Source organism: Nelumbo nucifera, chromosome 5 (genome assembly GCF_055504915.1).
Source record: "Nelumbo nucifera cultivar China Antique chromosome 5, China Antique-T2T, whole genome shotgun sequence".
In the NCBI taxonomy this organism is placed as follows: Eukaryota; Viridiplantae; Streptophyta; class Magnoliopsida; order Proteales; family Nelumbonaceae; genus Nelumbo; species Nelumbo nucifera.
The window spans coordinates 24,680,165-24,705,686 of NC_142653.1; the positions used below are offsets into that span (position 1 = coordinate 24,680,165).

The 25,522-nt window shown below is 39.6% G+C and overlaps 1 protein-coding gene across 1 annotated transcript; it reads left to right on the forward strand.

Annotated features, from left to right (window-relative positions):
* Positions 1-383: 383 nt before the first annotated feature.
* Positions 384-25,522, forward strand: LOC104595881 (uncharacterized). The gene is made up of 6 exons (XM_010256829.3): positions 384-829; positions 8,884-8,995; positions 9,103-9,277; positions 22,803-22,856; positions 22,940-23,115; positions 25,219-25,522. The coding sequence occupies exons 1-6, from the start codon at positions 501-503 to the stop codon at positions 25,342-25,344; spliced, it is 972 nt and encodes a 323-aa protein (XP_010255131.1). The 5' UTR covers positions 384-500; the 3' UTR covers positions 25,345-25,522.

The following is a 25,522-nucleotide window of genomic DNA, read 5'->3' on the forward strand; positions in this document are numbered from 1 at the left end:
ACACGGCTTGCAAGATTTTTTGATTTTCTTAAAAATAGGGAAATGGAATATTTGGGATTGAGTTTGAGCCGAACTGTTGCAATGTCCCACGTGGCAACAGTTTTGACCACGTTGGACCATGGAGGACTCACCCGAGGTTGACGCTTTCATTTTGGTATTATTTTATTAGGGGTCCCATGGTAATTTAGCTGAAGACACATTACTGTTACAAGTGTACGCCTGTTCCGGTATGGTACAAGGGCATATCCGTCAAGCACAGGAAAATAGTTGTCGGGACTCGAGAGTTTACTTTCACGCTAACGAGGAACAAATGAACCTTTTTCTATATTACCAGAAATGTCCCTTCACTTCATCCTCGCCTCCTTAAATTCGTCCTTTCCTCTTTGGCTCACCTGAGCCCAGAATCGCCACATTCGAAAGAAAGAAAAATCAAAGTTTGACAAAAACATTATCGAACTCAGGAAAAAAAAGAAAAGAAAAGAGGGAAAAAGAAAGAGAAAATGGTTTCGGACTCGGAGCTCGTCGAAAGGCTGCGGGAATTTCTTCAAACGTCGGACCTGAACACGACCACCACCGCTATTGTCCGCCGTAAACTCGAAGAAGACTTTGGAGTGGATTTATCAGACAAGAAGGCGTTCATAAGAGAGCAAGTCGACCTTTTTCTTCAAAGCCAGTTCGAGAAGGCCGAAGAAGAGCAAGAAGACGACGAAGAAGAAGGTAAGCACAAAACAAATTCGGAAGACAACAATGGCTCCGATTCTGAAGAAGATGAGGACGGGGATGAAGAGGAAGAAGAGGGAAGCAACGGGAGGGGCAGACGGAAAAGATCGTAAGTGTTTCTTCCTTTTTTTTTTTTTATTTCGTTATCTTAATTTGTAGTTTCATTTCGATGGTTTCCTGTTTGTTGTGAATTGGAAGTTAGTTAATTGAAGCAGTTATAATTGGTGGTTTGTTGGCTAAAGTTAATGCATTTGTGCTTGGTATATTCTTATGACAATTCGATTCCTTGCATTTCTAAATGGGAACTGTGGTATCTAATTGAAGCAATAAGATGGGGCATTGTCCATAATCTGATACTGCATTTGCCTCTTCTTTTATTGCATGCATCAAGCATTGTTTTTTCATGCAAAATGTGCTTGTACTCTTTCATTATGTAAATACATGCGATAGTTTATTTATTTTGACAGCATCATGTAATTAGAATCACAATATCTCACCATTATTTTCCGAAGACAAGAAAGTTTGTGAAAATGTTGCTTAGTGCTTTTCTTTCTTTCCTTCTATTTCCTCCACTTCTAGTTAAAATACTTTCTCAGAATGCCAAGCTTGAATTTGAAATACCAAGTTGCCCCAAACATGCGGTGTGTGCCCGTTGGAAATGCACAAAGCCACTTTTATGGTAAACACCATGCACTAAGTGATTTTGGTCATATGCATAGAAGAGAATCTACACCACCAATGAGCAGAAGTGATCTCTTACAATTTGAAGTGGGTATAGGGCACACCCAAAAAGACATGAGTTGAAGTAGTGAGAAATAATTCAAGATATCATAATTTAACAATGGATATGGCATTGATGGCAGAACAAGATTCATGTAGCCAACCCTGTAGTTGGGATGGAACATAGTTGAGTTGAATACTAAGCATTGATGATTTAAGTTCCAGTCACCCCCAATAAAAAAAAAGAACTAAAATGAAGAGGCAATTACTGTTTAAGTGACTCGATGATAGAAGAATTGAGTTTATAATATGACCGTATCCAACTATCTTTTTGTAAGTACATGGAATTTGACATTGCATCACCTGCAATGAATGACCTACAGTTAGCCTACACAAGCGACTGATGCATAAGTAATAGCAGTGCACTAAAGCATTAAAGTGGTCTACTGCCTTTCAGGTAGATATTCCCGGAAACCACTGCCACCGCCATCTACTGCCTTTCAGGTAGATATTCCCAGTGCCCTACAGCTTAGACCTACACTTGTAATTTTTAACTATTCCCTGTTATTACTTCCACTTGTTTTGTTGGACATCACAGATTTACCCAAAATCTTCTTTGATACTGTCACTGTCAAAGATTAATCTTCTAGATGCACATGTACTAGAAGAATGAAAGAATAACATGAAAACAATATTTTTAAGCTGAATATCTGTAGCAAGAAGACCACCTAACATCACAGAAAGATTTAAATTCAATAGACATTGTATAAAGAGTAAACCCTCAGATTAAGATCCCATACTATCCAAAAGAAAAAAAAAAGATTTAAAAGTGCTGATGTGCTTGCTTGGCATGGAGGATTGTCAGACTAGAATCACTTTGTCTCAACTACATGGTGTTTGGTAGCATTGGAATTTCGTCTATTTGTATTTGAAGGTAGAAGCAGGAACAGAGAAACATTTTGGCACAAAATCTGGAGGACAATATTTTGTTGGACATTTCAAACGCATAGGCACCACTCGATGTCACATAGGACGGGTGAGGCAGGAATGCCTTCCTGATCCAACAAATGCCATTTTAACATTTCTTCCAGTGCCCTCTGTGTGTGAAACCTGATGCAAGCTGTGATGTTCCTGTTTCAAGTTGAATTCACTCTACCAAACATGATTTTTGAATGTTAAAGTTGAATCATCTATATGGTGCTGATGTGACAGCAATTTAACCTGAAATTGGAACATTTTTTTTTGAGTGAAGGTAAAGTATCATTGTATTGATGTATTGGAACATTACCAAAAACCCTCCTAATGAGCCAGAAAAGTTTCATTTCTTTTTAACTTGGGTGTATTGATTACTCAAATGGTTTCATCCATAACTTTGATTATGCTATTCTTTACCAGCCTCTGGAGTTTTCAAGTCTTTTTTTGACCACCTTTTTTGCTTCCCTACAAGGTGAGGATGGATCCTGTGTTAGAGTTCTTGGGCTTTTTTCCATGGATTATTTGGGGGAAGGATCACTAAGCTGTTCACTGGCTGTGTGGGGATTTCTGAGTCTGGCATCATAAGCCTGGTTACTACTAGTGGTGTATTGGATTATGACAAGAGATGAGTTCAAAGATTTTTTGGTTGACTCTCTGGTTATCTGTTTTTTTTTTTTTTTTAATGTGTTTTTTGCTACCTAATCCCTTATCTTTTCTTAACAGGTAGATATTAGGTAATAAAGGATGTACCCTAGTAGGACTTGGTTGGACTTTCTTTTGGCTTATTATTAGATTTACATTTTCAACTTGGTCTGGAGTTTATACACTGATCTTGATGTCTATTTTCTTCATTCTTCTTCCTACTATTCTGTTATCATTCTCTTCTTCATCTCTTTTATGGGCCAATTACTAGTTTGCCATTGAGAACACAAATTTATCTATGTAGATAGGGCCATTGCCCAATGTTGGACCTGACCATCCAGGTGCATGAGGAATATGAGGAACTGTTGGAGATAATATGAGCAATATCTAACTCAACCTTTTAGGAACAGCAGGGAATGGCAATTCCTTAAGGGCTAAATCTGTTGTGGATGCATTCGTTGGGAAGAATACCACCGCAGGCAGCAGCAACAGCAGTGGCGAGGTGTTCACGTAGGAGTCCACGTAGGATTAGGCTGCAGCTTACTTTATCTTATCTTTCACAGTTATCTTATTTGTTTTTCTCATTTATCTAGTACAATAAGGTTTAGTAGGGAGTCTTATAGTAGGAGTTTGATTTATCTAGGGAGTCTTATCCTTCTCAAGATAGGGATCTTATCTGTAAGAAGTCAAATCCAATAAGGAGTATCCCTACCTCTTGTAATCTCCTATTTAAGGAGATGATATTATTCAATAAACATATCGAAGAATTTCAGTCAAGAAAAGAGTTGAGGAGAGTTCGGGTGGTCTCTTGGACAAATCACCCTCTAGGACGCCAAGATAGGTTCGGTTAGGAAGGGGAGGAACAAGGGAAAACAGGAGCTTTTCCCCGTGGACCGACCCGTGACGCGATCCTACGCCCGGGCCCATAACAAAATCATTGCCTCTCGTTCATGGTTTAAAGCTGGCTGCCATGAACAGTTGTATAAGTTTGATTGTGGAGAGGGACTGCCAAATAGCTATTCCTTGGTTGAGATCAGAGGAAGAGACACCTTGGGCATACTGATTTCTGGTTAGAGAAGCAAGAGCAATAGGAAGTAACCTGAATTGCTCATTCAAGTGGGTCCCAAGGTATGCCACTTGCTTGGCTGGTACTCTAGCAAAAGGTGGGTTACAAGGCAGTATTTTTTTTGAAGTTTCTGGTCTTGGGAGTGAATTGTAAAGATTTTACCAGATCTAAGAGTTAGTTTGGTCTTGGGAGTGAATTATGGATAGTAAGGAATTTTCTTTTGATGAATACAATCAAATTCTGTTGACTATAAGAACATGTTGGAACACAGGTTTGAGTGTGAGAACATGGGTTGTAACGGTAAAATTTTAGGTATTTGTAAAAAAAAATAGGTAAATTCTTGGGCTGACAAGCATAAGAAAGCTGGTTTGAGTCCAAGGGTGGCCATTCTGTGAAGAAATGCCAAAGGTTAGTCCATATCCAATCTACCCCTCCCAAGACCCCAGATATCATCATTGGGTAATGACATTTTATAGAAAAATTGTTGGACCTGGCTATGTTGGATCTTGGGAGTGGTGGACTAGATGTGGACTTTTTGGATTTTTCTTGATTGAAGTGTCCACTCTCAGGCTCGAATATCCATCCTCATGCTTGTCAACCTGAGATGACCATTGGACCAACCAATGGCCCCTTCTACTAAGTATACCTGGGAAATTTTTAGGCCTACGAGTCCAAATTTCAGAAGGCTGTTGCTTCAAAGAGAAATTGATGATTGTTCAAAAGAGTTATTTGGATACTAGGAATCATGGTTTATAGGTGTGGTTAAAAGACCCCAAAGGTATGTTTACGGTGTGCTTCTTTTATGACAAATTGATTAGAGGGTTTGCTGAAACATCTATTGTTGGATGAATTTGCAGAACTTAGTACAACAAAGAGTTGAAGCTTTTGTATGGCACTATAGCTACTTGTTTGATGGTGGATCAGTTAAGGGAGAATGGAATTTGAATTGATTGACAGGCTTGTGAAGAGTAGCAGCCATTTGTTTCTACTCTGTCACATTGGTAGAGATGCTTGGAGTTTCTTTCAGGTCTTCCTTTGAGTGGATTTAATTTGCCCTTCTAGGCCCCCGAGGTGATTCAGCTTGGTCCTCCATTTGGTTTGGCTCTTGATATTGTATCCTGTGGATTTTTATTTTTATTTTTTTTTCCTTTTGTGAACATGGGGGAATTTAGAAGGAACAAAATGGAGGGGTTTTGACAGAGCTTCTCATCCACTTCTGGGATTTTTACTGGTGTATATGCTTTATCATCTTAGATTTGACTTTTCATATTAGAGAATTCCAAGTTGTGAGGATATTTAATTTTGATAGAGAGTGGGAGGGGTTTATGGAAATCTAAAACATGCATCTAGTTAGATTGATCTTTTGATATTTATGATGGCTTATCCTCCTTTATTTGTAAAATCTAAACTTTCATCTATGTATTAGGGAATGAGAAACGGATGAGGATAAGATATGCTTGGATTGTTGACATAAGATTGAAATGTAATATTTGAGTTGGTATAGGATAGAAGAGTTTGAGTCAGTTTGGGATTTATCCATCCCAGTCTATAAATTGATTTAATTTCTCATAGTTAAAAAAATGCAAGTTTTATACCTTTCTCTGGTATTTACATGTTATCAGAGATGAAGGTTGAATCTAGAGGCTCTTCAACTTCTTCCCATGTTTCTGGTGGGTGGCTGGTCTGGTATAATAGCCACCTGCTGGGTCTGCTATTTGATTTATTTTTTATCCTTCAGAAAGTGTTTCTGCCAGTGTATAGGAAACCAGACTGGCTGGTTGGACCAGTTGAACTGTGACTTAGGGGTCTGGCTGGTTCAGTGACACCCCAAGAACTGGAATTGTTAAAACCCAGTGAAAACTGGCTGGCTGGTTTGATTGGAAAACCGGTGAACTGGTCCCGGTTTCATGAAATTGCCGGGTCATTAAATAATTGAAATTTCAAAACATGCGTGACAAGACTTGAACCCTTGACCCCTTATTTTCAAGTATTGCTTGATTACCAGTAATCCACTTCTTTATTTGTATTAACTAATGACTATTTATTGTATATAATATTTTATTAGGCACGCATTTTAAAGAAAATATGAATTAAGAGGCTTGAACCCTAGTCATTTGCTTTAAAAAGTAAGGAACTTTCCATCCATTCACCATATTTAAGTATGATAAAAGTTGTAAAATATATTAAATATAATATTTATATGACCTGTAGTATTTATATGTATATGCCACGCCGTCATGGTTCAACCTCCAGTTTGATCCCGATTGAACCTCTGACCTGTGAACCTCTCCCTTTTCCGGTTCTCTGAACATTGGTTTCTACTTCTTTTATCTTTAATTTTGCAATTTAGTTTTTGGACTCCCAATTTTCTTTTCTCTTGTCACCAGTTATTGCTTGATATCAAGTATCCCTCTCTCAGCTTTTAAATCCCCCAAGTACAGGAACATCTACAAATATAGTCTGTTTCTGAAGTCTGAACGTCAAGGCCATCTACATCTATAGCATTTGAACAAGGTTTGGACTTTCAGTCAAATAACTTCATCAGAGAGCGACATCAACAGAGGAACAAATCAACTTTGTTACTGTCTTGGTGATCACCCCTTCGTCACCTCCAAAGCTCCTGATAATTGGACCTGCAGCGTTGATATACGAAAGGCATGGTTAACGCCATTCCAGCATTGGCAGGGCATCAACCTTATTATAGACGTCTGTTGAATCATGAAAATAGGAAGACTGTGTCTGTCTCCTTCATTTGTATCTCAATAACTGAAGAATATTTTATCCTCATCCGTCTCTCATTCCCTAACAATGTACATAAATTATATCTATATCTATATGTATGTATGTAATGTATACAGGCATAAAAGTTATTTTTATTTTTATTTTTTATCGGTAATGAAACCATCCTTGTGCTTTACAGGCTTCTAAAGTTCTATATTGGAGTTTTTTTTTTTTTTGTGCTACATACTATGAACACAAGCAACAGTTTTGACCAACCCTGCTGCACTGCCTTCTTTCTACTTTCATCCATTTACATCTTTTTTTTTGATCAATAACAGAAACTTTATTAAGAATTATGAAGCTTTAGGTACAAAAAAGGGGGAGATAAAGAGTCTTATCTCCCCATCAGAAAATTACAATGAAAGAAGATTAAAAAATAGCCTCCCTATTCACCCCTTGCTTGGCCAACCCATCTGCAAAAGAATTAGCAGTCCTTTTCACCCAGCTGTATTGTATCTCAATGCTTCTACATAGCCATAATAATTTTTTCTTTTCATTATTGTAACTCCACAAGCCACTGTCCTCTTTCTTCAACCAGCTAATCACCACCTTTGAATCACCTTCCAAAATCAGCCGACTGATATTTAGTTCCCTTGCTCTTTGAACCCCTTCCAAAGCTGCAAGGATCTCAGCCCTAATAGAGTCTCCTTCTCCAATAGGGCTTGAGAATAGAACAATAACAATCCCTTCCTCATTCCTGAAAACTCCCCCAATCCCAGAGGGCCCTGGATTCCTTATGCTATTGCCATCAAAATTCACTTTTATAAATCCGGAGGGAGGAGGGGACCACAAGGGACTAAGAGTCCTCTTACACAGAGTAGAGGTTGCTATCTCTTTCCAGTTTCTTAACAGGTCAGCAATAGTTCTTCCAGGGATCTTTCCTTTTCTGAAAATATTCGAGAGTTTCTTTCCTCCCATAGTGACCAACACACGGCTGCCCTAATACTCCTCCACATCATCTTCCCTCGCTTCTTAGGCCATCTGAAAAACGAAGGGGAGAACAAACCTTGGACACTCCAAGTACACCCAAAGCGAGAAAGTACCCACTCCCAAACAGTTTTAGTAACCTTACAAGAGACCAAAAGGTGGTAACCGGATTCCCCATCATCTTTACAGAGAGAGCATCTATTAGGAAGTAGACAAGAATTGGGTCTCTTTTTCTGAAGTAGATCATTTGTATTTATTCTTTCCAGGAAAATTTCCCAACAAAAAAAACCAACCCGAGGAGGAATGGGCTTGCTCCAAAATTCCTTAATCGGAAAGGACACACCAGAAGGGACAGATGACTGAGTTAAGGTTTCAAAAAATGAAGCACAAGAGAAGGTTCCTGAAGTAGAAGGGATCCAAATTCTGGTGTCTTCCCTATTAGAATCAAGGAAGATATTCTCATGGATGGCTAATAAAGGTAAGAGGCTGTCCAAGTCTGTATCCCTAATTGCCCTTCGCAGGTCGAGGTTCCACCCAAAACTAGAAGTGGAGTCTGAAGGAACTAAAAAAGAAGAGATAGGTTCATTTTTCAAATTTGACGGAGCATACAAGGAAGGAAACTGGTCATTCAGAGGTGAAACCCCAACCCAAAGATGTTCCCAAAATTTTATTCGATTGCCAGAGTTAACATCGTACCTGATCCAATGGGAGAAAACTAGAAGCATGGATGGATTTCCACGGAGAAGCAGCTGTAGCCCTTGCCACAATTCCAGAATCCCAGCCGTTGTCTTCCAGCCCAAAAGTGTGTTTTCAAGATTGCTAAGATGATTGTTATGCCATTTCTATCATGGTAACATGACTAGTCGAATAAAAATTTTGATTTTATTTGAAGTATGCTTGTTATATTTTAATCCTAAACAAATGGAATACTTATTTGGGGAAAACTTGTGCTTTCTCTTTGTTGGCATGTAAGATAATTTTGAGATGATCATATGCCAGATTGCAGGTTGTCGATTTCACTAAATAAGTAGCTGTTCTATCTTATTACACAGGTCAAACAAGCTGAACAAAGATGTCAGAAAAAGAGGTGGATTCACCAAATTATGTAAACTTTCTCCTCTTCTTCAAAAATTTGTTGGAGTGCCTGAAATGGCCAGAACTGAGGTACATAAAGAAATTTCCAAAAAAATTGTTTTCATCATTAACTGATTTGTGAGAAAAAGGAGCTTTCATATCATAGTTTTTCTTGCTCTTCTACACTTTGATTCTAGGTTGTCAAGCAGCTGTGGGCATATATTCGGGAGAACAATTTGCAAGATCCAAACAACAAAAGAAATATAATATGTGATGAAACATTGCGCTCCCTTTTTCGTGTTGATTCCATCAACATGTTTCAAATGAATAAAGCTCTATCGAAGCATATTTGGCCATTGGATACAGAAGATGGTATTGTATTTAAAATTCTACTGGTGTCTATTCATATAGCGAGACATATTTCTAAATGTGAACTTTGTTATGGATCTTCTATTCATTTACTCTAAACATAATTTTTACAGTTAGATCTTCCTGGCTTGTTGAACTGAAGAAATTAGTATTCTCTTGTCAAGTTTGCTCTACCTATCAACTCAAATATTGCCCAAAATGAGTAGGGTTTATTTTGTGTAAGATGTTTTATTTAAACAGACTAGATGTGTACACCTAACACATCTGAGATGTACACCTCAGAAGCTTCTACACTTCCAGAGTGCGCCTTGCCTTGAGGAGCACCTCCAGGCATACACCTCAAACACCTTTTAAAACATTGGCTTGCACATGATGTTTGATTTAGTATAACCGTCTTGGTTATGACATGACCACAATTGTCACTGTTTTTTTTTCCTGTTTTTTTGACAATTGTCACTATTGTCACTGTTTCATTACCTCCATGTGCTATGGCTCATATTATACTTCCCATACTTAAGGATATATGTTTCTTCCTCTCATAATAATATGCTTCTTTTTTTTTTTTTTTTTTTTTTTTGCATTTTCACTAGGGCTGCAACTTGGGTTGGACATTTGTTATATTTTGAAAGGGTCCAGCCTGAGGGCCTGAGCCCAATGCAATGTAAAACTAGCGAGGGGCGCCCATGCTTAATACCAAGTAAATGGGACAGTGAACTATAAGGAAGAATAATAAAAGTTGTGACAGTGGGATTCAAATCCTAGTCTTTGCTGGAATGAACCAACTAATATATGAAAGATATATATAGCATACAAATAAAAGAAATACAAATTTTAAATGTAGAAGAATAGACCCATCTTACAAAGTCATTAAGCATATATTTCCCCAAAACACATGCTATTCATCTTGTGAACCAACCAATTCTTTGTGGAACAATGTCTTCAACAACTGAAACTATCCTCAAGGGAACACTTGTCAAATGTGTTCCCATAACTCCTAAAAAGAGCATTTGGACCAGCCCCACTACCTAACTCATTATATGTTTCTTCATTACATATTTAGAAACAATCACAGAAAGAGAAATTACCAAAAAAAATTGCTTTCTCTGCACTCCTTGTCAACTCAATGCATCAGCAAAGCTACTTGTTGATATCTGCACTTGGACAAAATCTATTCTTACTTGCATAGCCAAATGCTTCACCTCCCTTATTATGAATCTGTAATGACATGTGCTTTAGCTATCAATTTGAAACCGGTCTACTACCATTCTGAGATTGCCTTCCATCTCAATATTCCTATAGTTGAATGAATGCTTCGTGTATGTGTGTGAATTTTATTCTCTTTCTTTTCATCTTCTATAGCCAATATATTTTTGTGAAGAAAAAACATGTAGAAAAAAGTAACTTTTCCAATAAATGGAAAATATATGTAGGGAACGTATTGGCAAGCATAACTCATATTGAGCCTAGTAAGATTCAACAAATTTTCTGTAGTTCTCCACTGCACTAGGAGGAACTGTATGGAAAATGTTTTCCTACAAAGAGAAAAGCTCAATTTATAATGGTCCACATGCAGCCACCATATAATAGCAAACAGGCAGAAGGAAGAAAATGTAGAATACACACAAATAGAGAGATGCTCCTCTATCAGACAATGCTCTTATCATTCTGATATACTGTCTTAGTGAACAGGGGCCATCAACTCCCTCCCCTATCCATAATCCATGCAACAACATTCTGAGCATTAATCTATAGCAGAAAAAACCATAAGAACATCAACAAAGGACCCTCTAGAACAGCAAGGGTCAACCATAGGTTTTACCATTACACGAAGCCATGACCCCTAATTAACCAACTATACAAATAGGATAAAAATTTAAAACTGGCACCCAACACAATAAAAAGGAACGAGAACAAAACTGAATTTGCTCTCAGGAAAATGAAAATGAAAAGGAGATAAACCGAGAGCAAATGAAAGATATGAGAAAGAGATCGGCCAGAGGGGCTACTGTTCACCTTCCTCTTCAACCTCAGCCGAGAAGAGCAGCGGCAGCAGCCTTCCTCCCATTTCTTCTCCCCTATCTCTTTTTCTCGTTTTCCCATATTTCTTTATTCTTTTCCATTATCATATTCCCCCTCTTCCATGATGAGTACTTTGTGTGTAGAATCCCCCAAACTAATAATAGACGATAATTTTCAATTTGTTAAAAGAACTCACCTCATAAATCACAGAAGCCCCTTTCTGTGTCCCATCTCCCCCAATTATGTACACCTGAAATATGGCAAAGCATATGAAAACCAAGAAAGAGACAAAGGATGCTGAGGATTGTGACCATAGTTATCATACATATGAAATAAGACAAACTTATGCTTTGTATACCTGATTTATACCCCGGTCCTGAATGCTGTCAACTATCTTAGAGGTATCATGTCCTCCTTGTGATGTACCAAGAATAGTACCACCACACTTATGAATGTCGTTTACAACCTTGGGTGTTAAAGAAACGGTATTTCGAGCATAGAAACCCTTGTATCCTCCCTACAATTGCCACCATCCTCATTAGTAGAAGAAACCATGCATCAAAAATGCAAAAGATGCTTTCCAGTTTGAACCTACAAAGTCCCTGCATCAATCCTTAGCAAATAGTGCATGTGTAACCATCATTTATTTGTGAACCAAGTCATGTTTTACAAGATAATGAAAATTAAACTCAGGGAGCTTGCAAATGATGGGTAAGAGACCAATTTTGAAAGCAACACAAGGACCTAATATTATTTCAAAGGTCAAACAATTACCATTAACCAACAAAGCATGTTTAATGACATAGCTACTGAACTGAAACAAAAATCTTGAATATGTGAACTCTAATGACATGGCTACTCACCTCTATTCCCAAGGATCCTATTAATGCCATACATGTAATTAAGGCCACCCAATATTTCCCTAATAACTGTGTTAAGCCCAGGGCATAGACCACCACACGTTACAATACATGCATGCACTTCATCAGACTCAAAATAAACCTGAGCAAGATAAAAGGAAGTCTTGTTAACATATGCTCCCTGCATTTTTTTTTTTTGGAATGAAGAATACTACAGAAAAGTATACCTTTTGACATGGTCCAGCGCGTCTAAAATGGATCCCTCTTGGACTAGTCTTGTGAACCACAATCTACAAAACCAACAGATCATACAGTAAACCATGGTCATGGCTGTTTAAGCATTTGAAAAATGGTCTCACCTACTATCTCTAATTTGTCAAAGACAAACCTTTTGAGGCACCTTGTGCCCTTGAACAAGGTTCATAGTAAGTCAGACCATAAACCTATAATCCAGAAGATTCGTTCTCCGATAAGTAACAAGTAAAACAAGTAAATAGGATGAGCTAAGGAAAATGGATCAGACATTAAAACAACAACTACCTTTTGGGTAACAGTATCGTCCATGTCCACGAAATACTGCCTGGAAAAAAAGAATTGTTTTGATCAATCATCAATTTTAACCAAGATCATTCAAAAGAATGTTAAAATTGCTGAATGATTTGTGGCAGTACTCTCTTTCATTCCCTTCCCTATCCCTCACAGTCCTCTTTGGTCAGCAAAGTACTCGACCAACTCAGAAATCCCTCACTCAGATCCCAGATCCTTAACAGCAGAAATCCATGAGAAATGAAACAAGAAAAAAAAAGAGAAAGAAAAAGTAGAAAGAGAAAACAAACTACACACAGAGAGAAGGATGATCGACGCTGCAAAGCAGGTGAATCGGAAGTCTGTTTTGTTCTGAGGTAATTTGCAGAAAGAGAGGATGACCTGCTTCGATGGTGATCTAGCAATCCATAGGAGTAAACTGAACTCCCAGATTAGGTTCTTCTACCCGGGGGCACCTTCTCGGCAGTTCGCTGGTTTCCTCGTCTGAACGGCGAAGCTGCAAGATCTTGGTTTGACAACGTCGATGAACAGAGGAGGTGCGGCTTTGGCCTCAGGTTTCTGGCATTCAAATGATGACAACTCCCGTGGATTGAGACGCCGCCGCTCCTGCTATCGTCGAAAGAGATGATGAACAGGGGAGAAAATGCAAGAGGAAGAAGGGGGAAGGGAACGGAAGAGAGAGAAAGAGAGAGTGAGAGAGAAATAGAGAGACTAAGGGGAAAAATTAAAAGAAAGATCGCCACTGCAACTGTTAGCAGCAGGATGAGAGAAGGTGAGAGAGGTTCTAAAATCTTCAAATGAGGTACCCAAGTTGCACGACTAATTTTTACTTCTGGAACTTCTTCATAGTGGATTCCTTGCTTGCCTTCCTCTTTTTAAGCACATGGGTTTTAAACATCCTGCAATGTTATCAAAGAATTCCTTTTGTTTCTTATTTCTCGTTTTAAGTTGTTGCTCACCACACACAAATAGTTGGAGGACGAAGTAAAGAAGAAAGAAAAACTGTTTAATTTGATACTCTATTCTTGCCTTCCTCTCTGTTAATTTTGAAAGTCTGTTTGTATCTCCCAAAGGTTTTCTGGTTTGATCCTATTATTGTATCTCCTTTGTACAGCCTTTGGTTGTACTTTTCTCTTGAATGAATTGATACTTTACTTCTTATCAAAAAAAAAAAAAAAAGAAGAAGAAGAAGAAGAAAGAAAAACTACATGTTCTCCTTCTGTTATGCAGAAAGTAGGATAGAAGTAAAGGGCAACATTGACTAACCTTATTAATGAACATGGATTAATATAGTGTGGATATGGAATTTACAGTGAAATTGATTTACTCAAATACTGATAAAGATTCCATTTGAAATATCAGTTAATGTATCCCCTAAAGTTGTCCAAATGGTGACCCCTTTTTTATGACCACAAATATGCCCTATTTGATCTTCTTTTATCTCTTTCAAATACTTAAATTCTCTTTCTGAAACCTCTTCTGACTGTTTTTTTTTTTGATGAATAATAGAAGATTTCATTGAAGAAAATTAGGGATACAATGGGAGGAAATAACCTCTCTTATCTCCCCCAACAAGAAACAAATAAAGCAGAAAAATTACAATCGAGCCCAAAACAAAGCACCCCTGTTTATTCCTTGTTTTGCTAACCCATCAGCAAAGGAGTTTGCACATCTCTTAACCCAATTTACTTTTACTTCCATGTATTTTGTCAGCCACTTGAATTTTTTCATTGCTGTACGTCCACAGCCCATTTTTGTCTCCTTTCAACCAGCCCACTACCAGCTTGGAGTCTCCTTTGATGATCAGCTTCCTTATATTTATCTCCTTAGCTCTCTGTACACCTTCCAATGCCGCCAAGATCTCAGCCCTAAGGGAGTCACCTGCTTCAATTGGTCCTGAGAACAAGGCAATTATTTTCCCTTTCTCATCCCTTAATACACCCCCAATACCCGAAGGCCCCAGGTTACCAATACTGCTTCCATCGAAATTCATCTTGTAAAAGCCACTTGGAGGGGGGGGGGGACCAAACTGGAACTGAGACCTCCTGACCTGGTGCTAGCTTATCGTCTTGTTTCTTCCTACCTCATCTTTTCTAGACGCATTTCATTGGGAACAGCAATCTTTCCTAATACTGACCTAGAGGTCAAATGAAGTTTCTTCTGGAGCTGGCTCTTCAAAGCCCCAAATATCTTGAGGAACATTGAAATGGTGGTCACTAAAGAAGGAAGCATTTCATGCTCTAAGCTAGAACACCCTTGCATGCGCTACCTATTCATACCCCACTCCTAGTTGCAGTTGACATTAAGAGATCCGAAATTACAGTTATATTCTCTACCAATTACTAAATACAGGGCACAAATCACCTTTGGTTGGGCACCTAACTTCATGAGTTACATTAAAAATATGTCTATCTAGGAGACAAAATGCCTGTTTAGGTGACAAGTAACAAGGTGGTGAGCTGCTTATTATAATGTTATTAATAGGGTTTCATCTTATTAGCATGTCTGTTTTTTTTTTTTTTCAATAAATGATGAAATTTTATTAAATCATAAAAGGTTTGAGAATGAAAGCTCATACAACCCTTGGGGAGGCATGAGTTGCAGCCTCCCCCAATAAATTACAAGGAAATTACAACACAGATCACTATTGAGCCCAGAATTGGTCTTCCCTATTTGCCCCTTGCTTGGCTAACACATCTGCCAAAGTATTTGCTGATCTCCCCACCCACTGTATAGAAGTAGACATATTCCTTGTTAGCCATTTGAATTTCTTGGTTTCATTTTTGTAGCACCAAGCAGCATTCTGAGGGTTATTCAGCCAGCCCACCACTACCTTAGAGTCCCCTTCAATAATCAAATGCTCCACCCCCATCTGGTTTGCAAAAAGAACCCCTTGTACAGCGGCTAGTAATTCTGCCCTAAGCATTAGCATGTCTGTTTTTACATCCTATCATATTACCATTTATATTACTTTTCTACCCAACATTCTCTCTTTGTTTTTTTGTGGTGACTAAGTGTCCCACTGTCACCTAGAATGAAATTGCTAATTTAGAGCTTTTCTTCCTTGAGCAGAAATGAAGAGATACAAGGTATTCCCAGATTCTTAGTCTTCTTTCCCCATCATTCCCACTGGTGCACATTAGTATAGACTGAAAGCCCTCCCACAATAAAGGGCGTAAGGACTTATCACTGTAAACCCCAACAAAAAAAATGTAACATCATCAAATTGAAAATTCAGCTGAATCAGCTCTCTATTATCCATCTAATTTGAATCATGGTACCAAAATCTCATATACAAGATGGGCCAAGCACTACAGTTCCCACACACTTCAATGCCATCTAATGACATTTGTTGAGTCCCCTTCAGCAATAGCTAAGGATCTTGCTTGATGAGGTGAGTAGACACAGTTCCACATCTGTGGAATTGGTATCACCCATGGGATCTTGGGGGCCTGAACTTGTCCCATCCCAGTCCTGGTCCATTTTCAACTAGGGCTGGGCCTGGGCCCAGTGTTAATTTTGGATGGGATCAGGTTGGCTTGGGCATGTGCTGAAGTATATATGTGGTATAATTCTACATTTCTACCACATAATATATTCTTGTACATATTATATTGCAATTAAATTGTATATTGCAAGTTAACAATCAAACCGATCTGGGCTGTTGGTTCATTAACCAATCCAATGGTTTTATAGCCCTGTTTGGGTAGACTTTTATAAAGTACTTTCGTACTTTTGAAAGTATAAAAGTACAAAAAACACGACATAGCGTTTGTATGTACTTTATACTTTTTTCTTTCATACTTTTAAAAGTATGAAAAACCCCAAAAGCACGAAGTCAACATTTTATAATTTTGTGCTTTTGGCGAAATTGTGCTTTCGTTTTCGTGCGAACGGGTGGTCACGTGTGTGACCACCACTCTTCGGTAAAACTCTCAACCCTACCTCCGCTCATCGCTGCTAGAGTCGGACTGCCATCACCGGTCTCAGACCACGAAACCACCAGAAACCGTCACCAGAAGTACAAAAGCATGTGCTTTTGCCAAACAGAAAATGGTACTTCTGTTTTGGAAAGCATACTTTTCAAATTTTTTTTACCCAAACGGTTTTCAAAGAAAAAATACCTAAGTAAAAGTATTTTATGTACTTTATACTTTGATATTTTTAAAAGTACAAAAGTAGAAGTCTATCCAAACAGCCCCAAAGAAGTAAAACCTAACTGTGTCTTCACTAAACTGGAAGCCTAAGCCTAGGGGGCCTTGTTATGTTGTATTTCTCTTTATAATTTTGCGCTGGGTTCAAGCTAATCACCTTGGGAAACTTTGGGCCTTGGTCATGTTCCTGTGCCATGGAAGATGCCCAGTTGTTCATCAATGAGGTTTTTGAAAGTTTTTCTCAGTTGTCTTTCTTTTCTTTTCTTTTCCTTTTTTGGGTTCTTTTGAGCTATATGGTTCATTTAGTAGGTTGCTACAATTTGTGCAGTCCAAATTACATTTGACCATTTTGTAGCGTGAACTGTAGGTGAATGGTCATGATGCTTTAAGGGATATCATATATTTCCTCATTTATAAACCTACAAAAAGCGACGATTCTTATTCCAATGTTCATTTTTTCTACTCTCTTCTCCACAATTTTAGTCCATTTTCTACAATTATACCTGTTTCTCTCTCTCTCTCTCTTGTCTCTTTTCTTTTGATTATTTCATCTTAATGTTTGAACCTCATGATCGGTCTCTTCATACATATCTGTTGCCAAGTCAACCTGCTTGAGTAATGTTTAGGTGATAACATGAATGCATTATGTGTGCAGTTGGATCTTTTTTTTTTTTTTTCATTTATACAAGTAATACTTTTTATGGATGCCTTTATTATAGGTATATTTGACTACTGTTAGTCCTACCATCAACTGCATAGAAATGGTAGGCATGGGCTAACCTCTCTATCCCACTGCTTATTTGTCTGTCATCCATTGCATGTCTCTCCTTGCACTAGATCTTGCCATATTTGCTTCTGATAGAATGAAAACCTCTAATGTATTCGGACTATATGTACCAACAGCTGTATGACAGCCCATAGGGGTTTGGATGGAATAATGCTAGATGAAGGGCTCTTTCTCTGGATGCTTTTTACTTTTAGGTTGAGCTTGAGCAATGATTATGGTGGCCTCAGGGGTTTCAGAAAAAAAAAAAGAGGGTAAAGTGTGAATAGAAATTCCAGTTCAATTTTGCATTTCTTCTATATTTCTTAATTGATAGTGCTATATATAAATTAGGTTGGAATTAGTTTCATAAAGATCAGGGCAGTCTGTACAGAGTGCCAGAGATTCCTTTGTTTTCCAGCCACTGCATCTTTTCTTGAACATTGGCCCTCAGCCCCTGACAAAATTCTAATATTTGTCCCATGATGCTTAGATGATCTTTAGGCTCTGTTTGTTTGCATTGTAATTTGTCCCTGATTCAGTTTTGCAGTCATCTGTTTGCAGTGCAAATCTGAACTGATTACAAGGTTTGTTCCCAATTCTGTTTGTTTGCAGTGTAAAACTCCCAGATTCGAAGTACAAAGGAACAAGAGATTAATAAATGGAAGAGGGGCTTTTCATTACCTTGCATAAGAAACACACATGAGGAGAGAGGCAAGAAAAAGGCCTTCTTTTCTGCAGCATATCACTGTATTTACCTTACCAAGGAAAATTTCCCAGCAGAAAGCTTGAATTTTTGGTGGGATAGGCTTACTCCAAATTTCTTTCACCGGGAAGTCCACCCATTGGGAGTTAGGCGAGGCAAGATGTTTAAAAAATGAATAACAAGTAAAGAGACCATATGTGGAAACAGTCCAAATTCTGGAGTCATCCAGGTTTCGGTCCAGAGCAACTGTCTCTGGAATATCAAGCAAGCAGATCAAGGAGGCATGCTATTTTTCCCTTAGGCCTCTTCTAAACTCAAGATACCAGTTGACACCGGAAGGAGAAGGTGTTCCCATTCTAGAGATAGTTTCACCCTCAAGGTTGAAGAGGAGAAAAAGTTCAGGAAGAACCTTTCAATTGTTTCAATGAGACCATCATATTTGTCAATTAATGTCTTTACTTTGTGCTGCATCCACCACATCCCAAGCCACTGCTTGATATCCACAACAGTGGAACCTTTCCTCAATTTTTGTTCCTTTTATTTTGATAGGCTTGGAGGCATAACATATTGACAATTCCTAATGTTTTACAGTAGGCAGATTATATATGGTCCTCCTTACCCATTTATGGATTGCTATCAAGAAGTTTATTAAAATAGTTCTCTTCTTTACCTCTAGATTTTCTCCTCTTTTGGATGGCTGTAATCTACCATCTTAAATTGATGTTTTGAAGTACCACTCGTTCAAATCAGCATATTGTTTGTATTTGAACTGTCCGAGGTGACACTATTCTCTTCATATTCAACTGTAGTTATTGGGACCTGATGAATCAATTTTTTGTGCTAAGTACCTCGTCATTCGGTCTGCTTCCAAGTGGTCGATGACTTAGAGGCCGAAGTGGAGAATTTTGCTGGGTGAGGACCTGGATGCCGAGATGACCAGAGGGCCGAGTTGCATATTAGGCGCCGAGCTGACCAGAGGGCCGAGCTACATATAAGGTGTCGAGCTGCATATTAGGCGCCGAGCTGACTGGTGACGAGATGGATTGATTGTTGAGATTCGTAATTCTTTAGAGACCTGCAAGGAATCAATATTTGAGGACCCGGAGTGGCTAACCTGGCGAGGTCGCTCCGATGCTTAAGTCAGTACTCTCATAGTAGACTGCGAGCTAAAAATCATAAAGTATGAGAACTAGAATATGCTTACTTGCCCCCCCTATGCCATTGGGGTTGGTGCCTTTATATAGGTATTGTTTGGCGTGGGCTTCACGCACCGCATCCGAGATTTCCGTGAGGTCGTCTAAGTGTTTTGAGATTCCCGGAGGCAACTGCCATGAATGTTGACCACCCTCCGAAACGTTCGGTACGTGGGCCAACTTCCAAGGATCGTGGGAGTGTTGGGATATGCATGCCGAATTTGTCGGCGAGCACGTCTCCCAGGTTGCCACCTGGACCTCAATCAGGCCGGCATGCCCTCGAGGGAGGCCGCTCCTTGCATCGAGGTCACTTTGGCAATTGATGAGGTACTGTAGGTCGGCCCTAGACGAGGTGCTTCTAGCCGACCTGAATTATGGTCGAGATCGCCAGTTCAGCGCTTGTGCCAGGTCGCCAGTTCGGCGCCTGTGCCAGTTCGCCAGGTCGGCGCCTGTGCCAGGTCGCCAGATTGGTGCCTGTGCAAGGTCGCCAGGTCGGCGCCTATGCCAGGTCGCCAGTTCGACGCCTGTGCCAGGTCGACAGTTCGGCGCCTGTGCCAGGTTGCCAGGTCGCCAGGTTGCCAGGTCGCCAGGTTGCCAGGTCGGCGCTGTGCCAGGTTGCCAGGTCGGCCCTGTGCCAGGTTGCCAGGTCGGCGCTTGTGCCAAGTCGCCAGGTCGACGCTTGTGCTAGGTCGCCAGTTCGGGACACCATCATCTTGGCTAAGTTGTTGCCTAAGTGGTTTTGGGTGTCACCCATTTGTTCCGAGATGCCACGTGTCACAATGTCATTGGAGGGCCAAATCCACCCTCATCAATTGCCCCCCACTTCCGAGCTGAAAGTAACTCGGCAAAGGGAGTAGATTGCTCCTTTTGGCTTGGAATGACTAATTCGATGAGCTCGTAAGCGTTGATCCAATTTGCTTCTCAAGTTGGAAGAGTCCAAGTGTTTGCAGCCTTGTGCAGGACCTCGCCATCTTTATTTTCGGGGCCCGAGAGCAAATTCATCTGCTTGAGGAGAGGTGGAGCAGGTACCCCGAGGACATCTACCTTATTAGGGATGTGACCATCAAGAGGTTCTGCGATCCGGCTAAGTACCTCAAGAGTGAAGCTCATCATGCCGTCCTTAAGAGGGGGGGTCTGTGTGACTGCTCTATCAGGTCGCTCCACCTAGGTAGACTTCGACGCAGTGTCCTTCGAGTTGGTCCCAGCCAGTGAGTTTGATGCGGAGCCTGCAACCGAGGTGGAGGTCGGCTATGAAGAAATCAAGTTTGTGTCCATCATGGTGCTGAGAGCGAACTAGTATTTCCTTTGTTTTCTCGTGCTGAATGCGAACTACTTTATATTTCGTCCACGTAAAAGAGGTGACTGGGTCTCACGTGGTGCCGAGGTCTTTTGTTAGCTCGGTACCTTAGCTCTTAGGCTCTGGGAGCGACTTGCAGTCCACTCTCCTTACCCTTGATTTTGCCCATGCCGAAGAGGCGACTGGGTCTTATGTGGTGCCGAGGTCTTTTATCAGTTCGGCACTTTAGAGTTACGGCTGCACTACATCAGCCTCGTTAGTAACGCCGGTCACCCACTCCTACAAAAAGCTACTGGGAGCTCGACCTACAGGGGCTACACTACTGACTTTAGGTCACCAGCTCGCGCAGGAGCCCTTGAAGGCTCGATCGGCAAGAGCGTCCATGCAGTCCGTTGGCTGCCAACTCCCGCGGAAGCCACGAAGAGCTCATCTTGTAGAGGGTACCTTGCGAAGAGGAGTGATGAGGCTTTATCCGAGTTGAAATAAAGTTGGCAGAACTGCTATGTTTGTTGGCCATCAACTTCCTGCTTAGTCTTTGAGTTCATAAAAAGTGAAAATTAGAAAGTGAGAGCTTTAGTTTCTAAAAGGTGAGAACTTAGTTTTCTGGAAGAAGAGGACTTAGCCTTTCAGAAGACTCAGAGGCCGAAGTGGAGAATTTTGCTAGGTGAGGATCTGGATGCCGAGCTGACCAGGCTGAGCTGGGAGTGGACGAGGTGCTGAGCTGACCAGAGGGCCAAGCTGCATGTAAGGTGTCGAGCTGACCAGAGGGCCAAGCTGCATGTAAGGTGCCGAGTTGACCAGAGGGCCGAGCTGCATATAAGGTGCCGAGCTGACCAGAGGGCCGAGTTGCATATTAGGCGCCGAGCTGATTGGTGGCGAGCTGGATTGATTGTTGAGCTTCGTAATTCTTTAGAGACCTGCAAGGAATCAATGTCAGAGGACCCGGGGTGGCTAACCCGGCGAGGTCGCTCCGATGCTTAAGTCAGTACTCTCATAGTAGACTGCGAGCTAAAAATCATATAGTATGAGAGGTAGAATATGCTTACTTGCCCCCCCTATGCCATTGGGGTTGGTGCCTTTATATAGGCATTGTTTGGCGTGGGCTTCACGTACCGCATCCGAGATTTCCGCAAGGTCGTCTAAGTGGTTCGAGATTCTTGGAGGCAACCGCCATGCACGTTGACCACCCTCCGAAACGTTTGGTACATGGGCCAACTTCCAAGGATCGTGAGAGTGTTGGGATATGCATGCCGAATTTGTCGGTGAGCACGTCTCGCAGGTCGCCACTTGGACCTCAATCAGGCCGGCACGCCCTCGAGGGAGGTCGCTCCTTGCGTCGAGGTCACTTCGGCTATTGATGAGGTGCTGCAGGTCGGCCCTGGACGAGGTGCTTCTAGCTGTCCTGAATTGTGGTCGAGGTCGCTAGTTCAGCGCCTGTGCCAGGTCGCCAGTTCGGGACACCGTCATCTTGGCTAAGTTGTTGCCTAAGTGGTTCCGGGTGTCACCAGTTGTTCCGAGATGCTACGTGTCACAATGTCATTGGAGGGCCAAATCTGCCCTCATCAGGACCATCATTTGACATGGACATTTTCTGGTTTCTTTAATTGTTAGCACTTATATTTTCCTTGAGAAGGTTTTCTTAGAACTGACATTTGAAAGGTGAGTACTTTTCTCTACCAAATGATATCTATTTTTGTAGAAGCTTCATCAGTAATAAATATATAACTATTTAGGCTGGATAGCGTATATGATGCCTCTGGTATGACTTGCTGGGTGGTTAGTGAGTTCTATGCATAGCTAAATTTTATCCTCCTGACTTGTATTGATGCAATTACTATTTGGAACGTGCTGCTTATCTACTGGTGTTAAATTTGTTCATTTAGTATGACTTTTATTATTATCTTGTTAGCTCTTATTTTTGTTGATACTCACGTATTGTTGTTTTAGATGTTATGGATATAATTCATTTGTCTTTCACATGATCTTGCAGCTCCAGTCAAGTCAACACAAAAGGAAAAACAACAAAAACAAGAGAGGAAAGAAGGTGAGAAAAGTTAAGGTTTAAGGTTTTCTTGATGTGATAAATATATGCTAGGGATATACTTTCAATATTTTCCTCCTTGTCAGATCCAAATGAGCCAAAACAGAAAGAGAAACGACAGAAGGGAGGCAATTCTGGCTTTCTTGCTCCCCTTCCACTTTCAGATGCTTTGGTTAAGTTCCTTGGTACGGGTGAGAGTTCACTATCACGGGCTGGTGTTGTAAAGAGAATGTGGGAATACATAAAACAAAACAACTTGCAGGTATTTTATTGCTTCTTTTGGTCAAATCCATTAACTTCAGTTATACTTCACAAGTGTGAAACCCTGCCAATTTTCTATAAGTAGTATGATCTCTGCATTATGATTATCCCATTACACATAATTGATACTCTACCACATGTCATAATCAATATGTTACCTTCAATAGTGCCAAAATTGGTCAGTTTTGAGAATGAAAGCTCTGAAGCAGTGCAATGAAGTTAAGCATTACAGATTGGAACATGTAAACAATTTAAGGCCAATCTGGAAGTCATTTATTTGCTTCTCCTTCACTTGGTTTTCTACCTATTCCCTTCAGTTGTCTCAAATTTTGCACTGGCCTCTAAGAGTGACATGCTTGATGCTCTGCCATCTTACTAGTGATTGATATATCGGTAATGAGGAGCATCTCAGTAAGTCAATTTTAAGATGTGAATTAAGAATGTGTTGAAACACTTGGGTATGCTGAAAAAGGAATAGATATGCATAGAAGTACCAAAGAAAAGTAAGCAAATCATACTCGCACACACACATATACACTGGGAATAACTTTAATGCTTAAATAACCATGGATGGGGTATAATAGTATAAAACTATAAATGCATCTATTTTTCCTACCTTTGGTTATGAAAGAACTAGAAAGTGTTTATTGAACAATGTGAGGTTATAATATCTTTTTTCTTTTGCAAATTAAATAATATATTGATAAATGTGATTTTGTTAAAAAGTTGAAAAAAAATAAAAACGTAAGCTGTAAATTTTTTGCATGCATATCATAAATTTTCTCATATATGTGCTATTAAATAATAAATAGCAAAGCAGGATTCATGTAGCTGACCCCATATAGTTGGGACAAGGCTTAGATGATGATGATGGTATGCTATGAAATAGTCAAATCTTTTGATAGGTAAAGCAATGTTTGTATTAATGTAAAATCTATTTGGGTGGATGGTGCTGAAACCACCATATGGGAATGATGCTGTTCAAATTTTTACAGGAACTATTGAAATGCAATTATATTATCATGAGTAGTTATAATTGAAAGGATTTTTTTCTTAAGATATCATGGGTCTATAGAAATATCAGCCACTTAATCTTTAGAGTTTTGTATTACCATACACCTTTTGATCTAAGGCGTGGTGCTGCATCAAATCGTTTCCTAATTATGATAAACAAAACATGGTTATGAAGTATGAATTGAGGGATCTCGTATATCCTCCATATCAGTTTGTTGGAACTTACGACATGATATGGCCAATATGGACTAGTGCACAATACCATATCTAAGATGGGGCAGGAAGAATTTGTTTCTAGGTCTTTTCCTAATTTTATGGTCTTTGGTCTAATTAATGCTAGAAAAGTGAAAAGAAAAAAAAAGACGGATTCTTGGTATATTGCCTGTAGGTATGTCATGGGCCTGTTTCTTAGACTTCGTAATAGTTGGCCTTTTATGGTAGATTTTGACTTTTAATGGTTGGCCTGTTATTGTAAGGAATTATTGATACTTTACAGTAGTTACTAGGGTATTGTAATATTTGTAAGATCCTAAAAGTGGTACAGACTTTCTTGGATCATCAGTCTTTTGGTCATTTGTTGGGGTATCATCTAAAGAACAAACCTAATTGTAGTCACATTGTAGTACTAACTGATGAGGTTTTGTTAGTTTGGTCTGCTAAAACTACACCTGCAGTTGAAGTGGTACATGCAATACCTATTATTTTTTCAGCCTATAGATGGTTTCAATGAATTTTTAGTTACTCCTTTATATGTATCACTGGTAGTAGATAGAAGGTATCATTTTTTTTTTTGATTAGTTAATGAAATTTTATTAATCAAGAAAGTTAATCAGTATAAGCATCCCTAAGGGAAGCACAGCAAATTAAAATTGAGCCCAATACCATTGATCCCTATTCTCCTTGCTTAGTTAGAGTACAGCAAAAGGATTGGCTAACCTCACCCATTGTATTCTCCATGTCATATTTCTTGTTAGCCATTTAAATTTCTTCATTTCATTCCTGAGAAGGTATAATCTTGTTTTTTCTACCATGTTTTCTAGTAATCTTCCCATTTCTTGTCGTCCTCACTTTTCTGCACTTGTCTCTGAAGGATCCATCTGATAAGAGGAGAATAATATGTGATGAGAAGCTGAAGGAACTCTTTGAGGTTGACTCTTTCCATGGCTTCACTGTTCCAAAGCTACTGGCAACTCATTTCATCAAGACAGAACAGTGAGTTGATCCTGGTTTTTTACGTTAAATCCAAGGGATGGGCAATTTTGCTTCTGAATGTAACTTTGGATTCTAACTGTTGCTCTGTTGTCATCTATAAGCTATCCTTTTTCACAGTTATGGAAAAAGAGCAATAGAAAATTGAAAAAGAAATCAGTGGTTTCTCTAGCCTTTTCAATGAC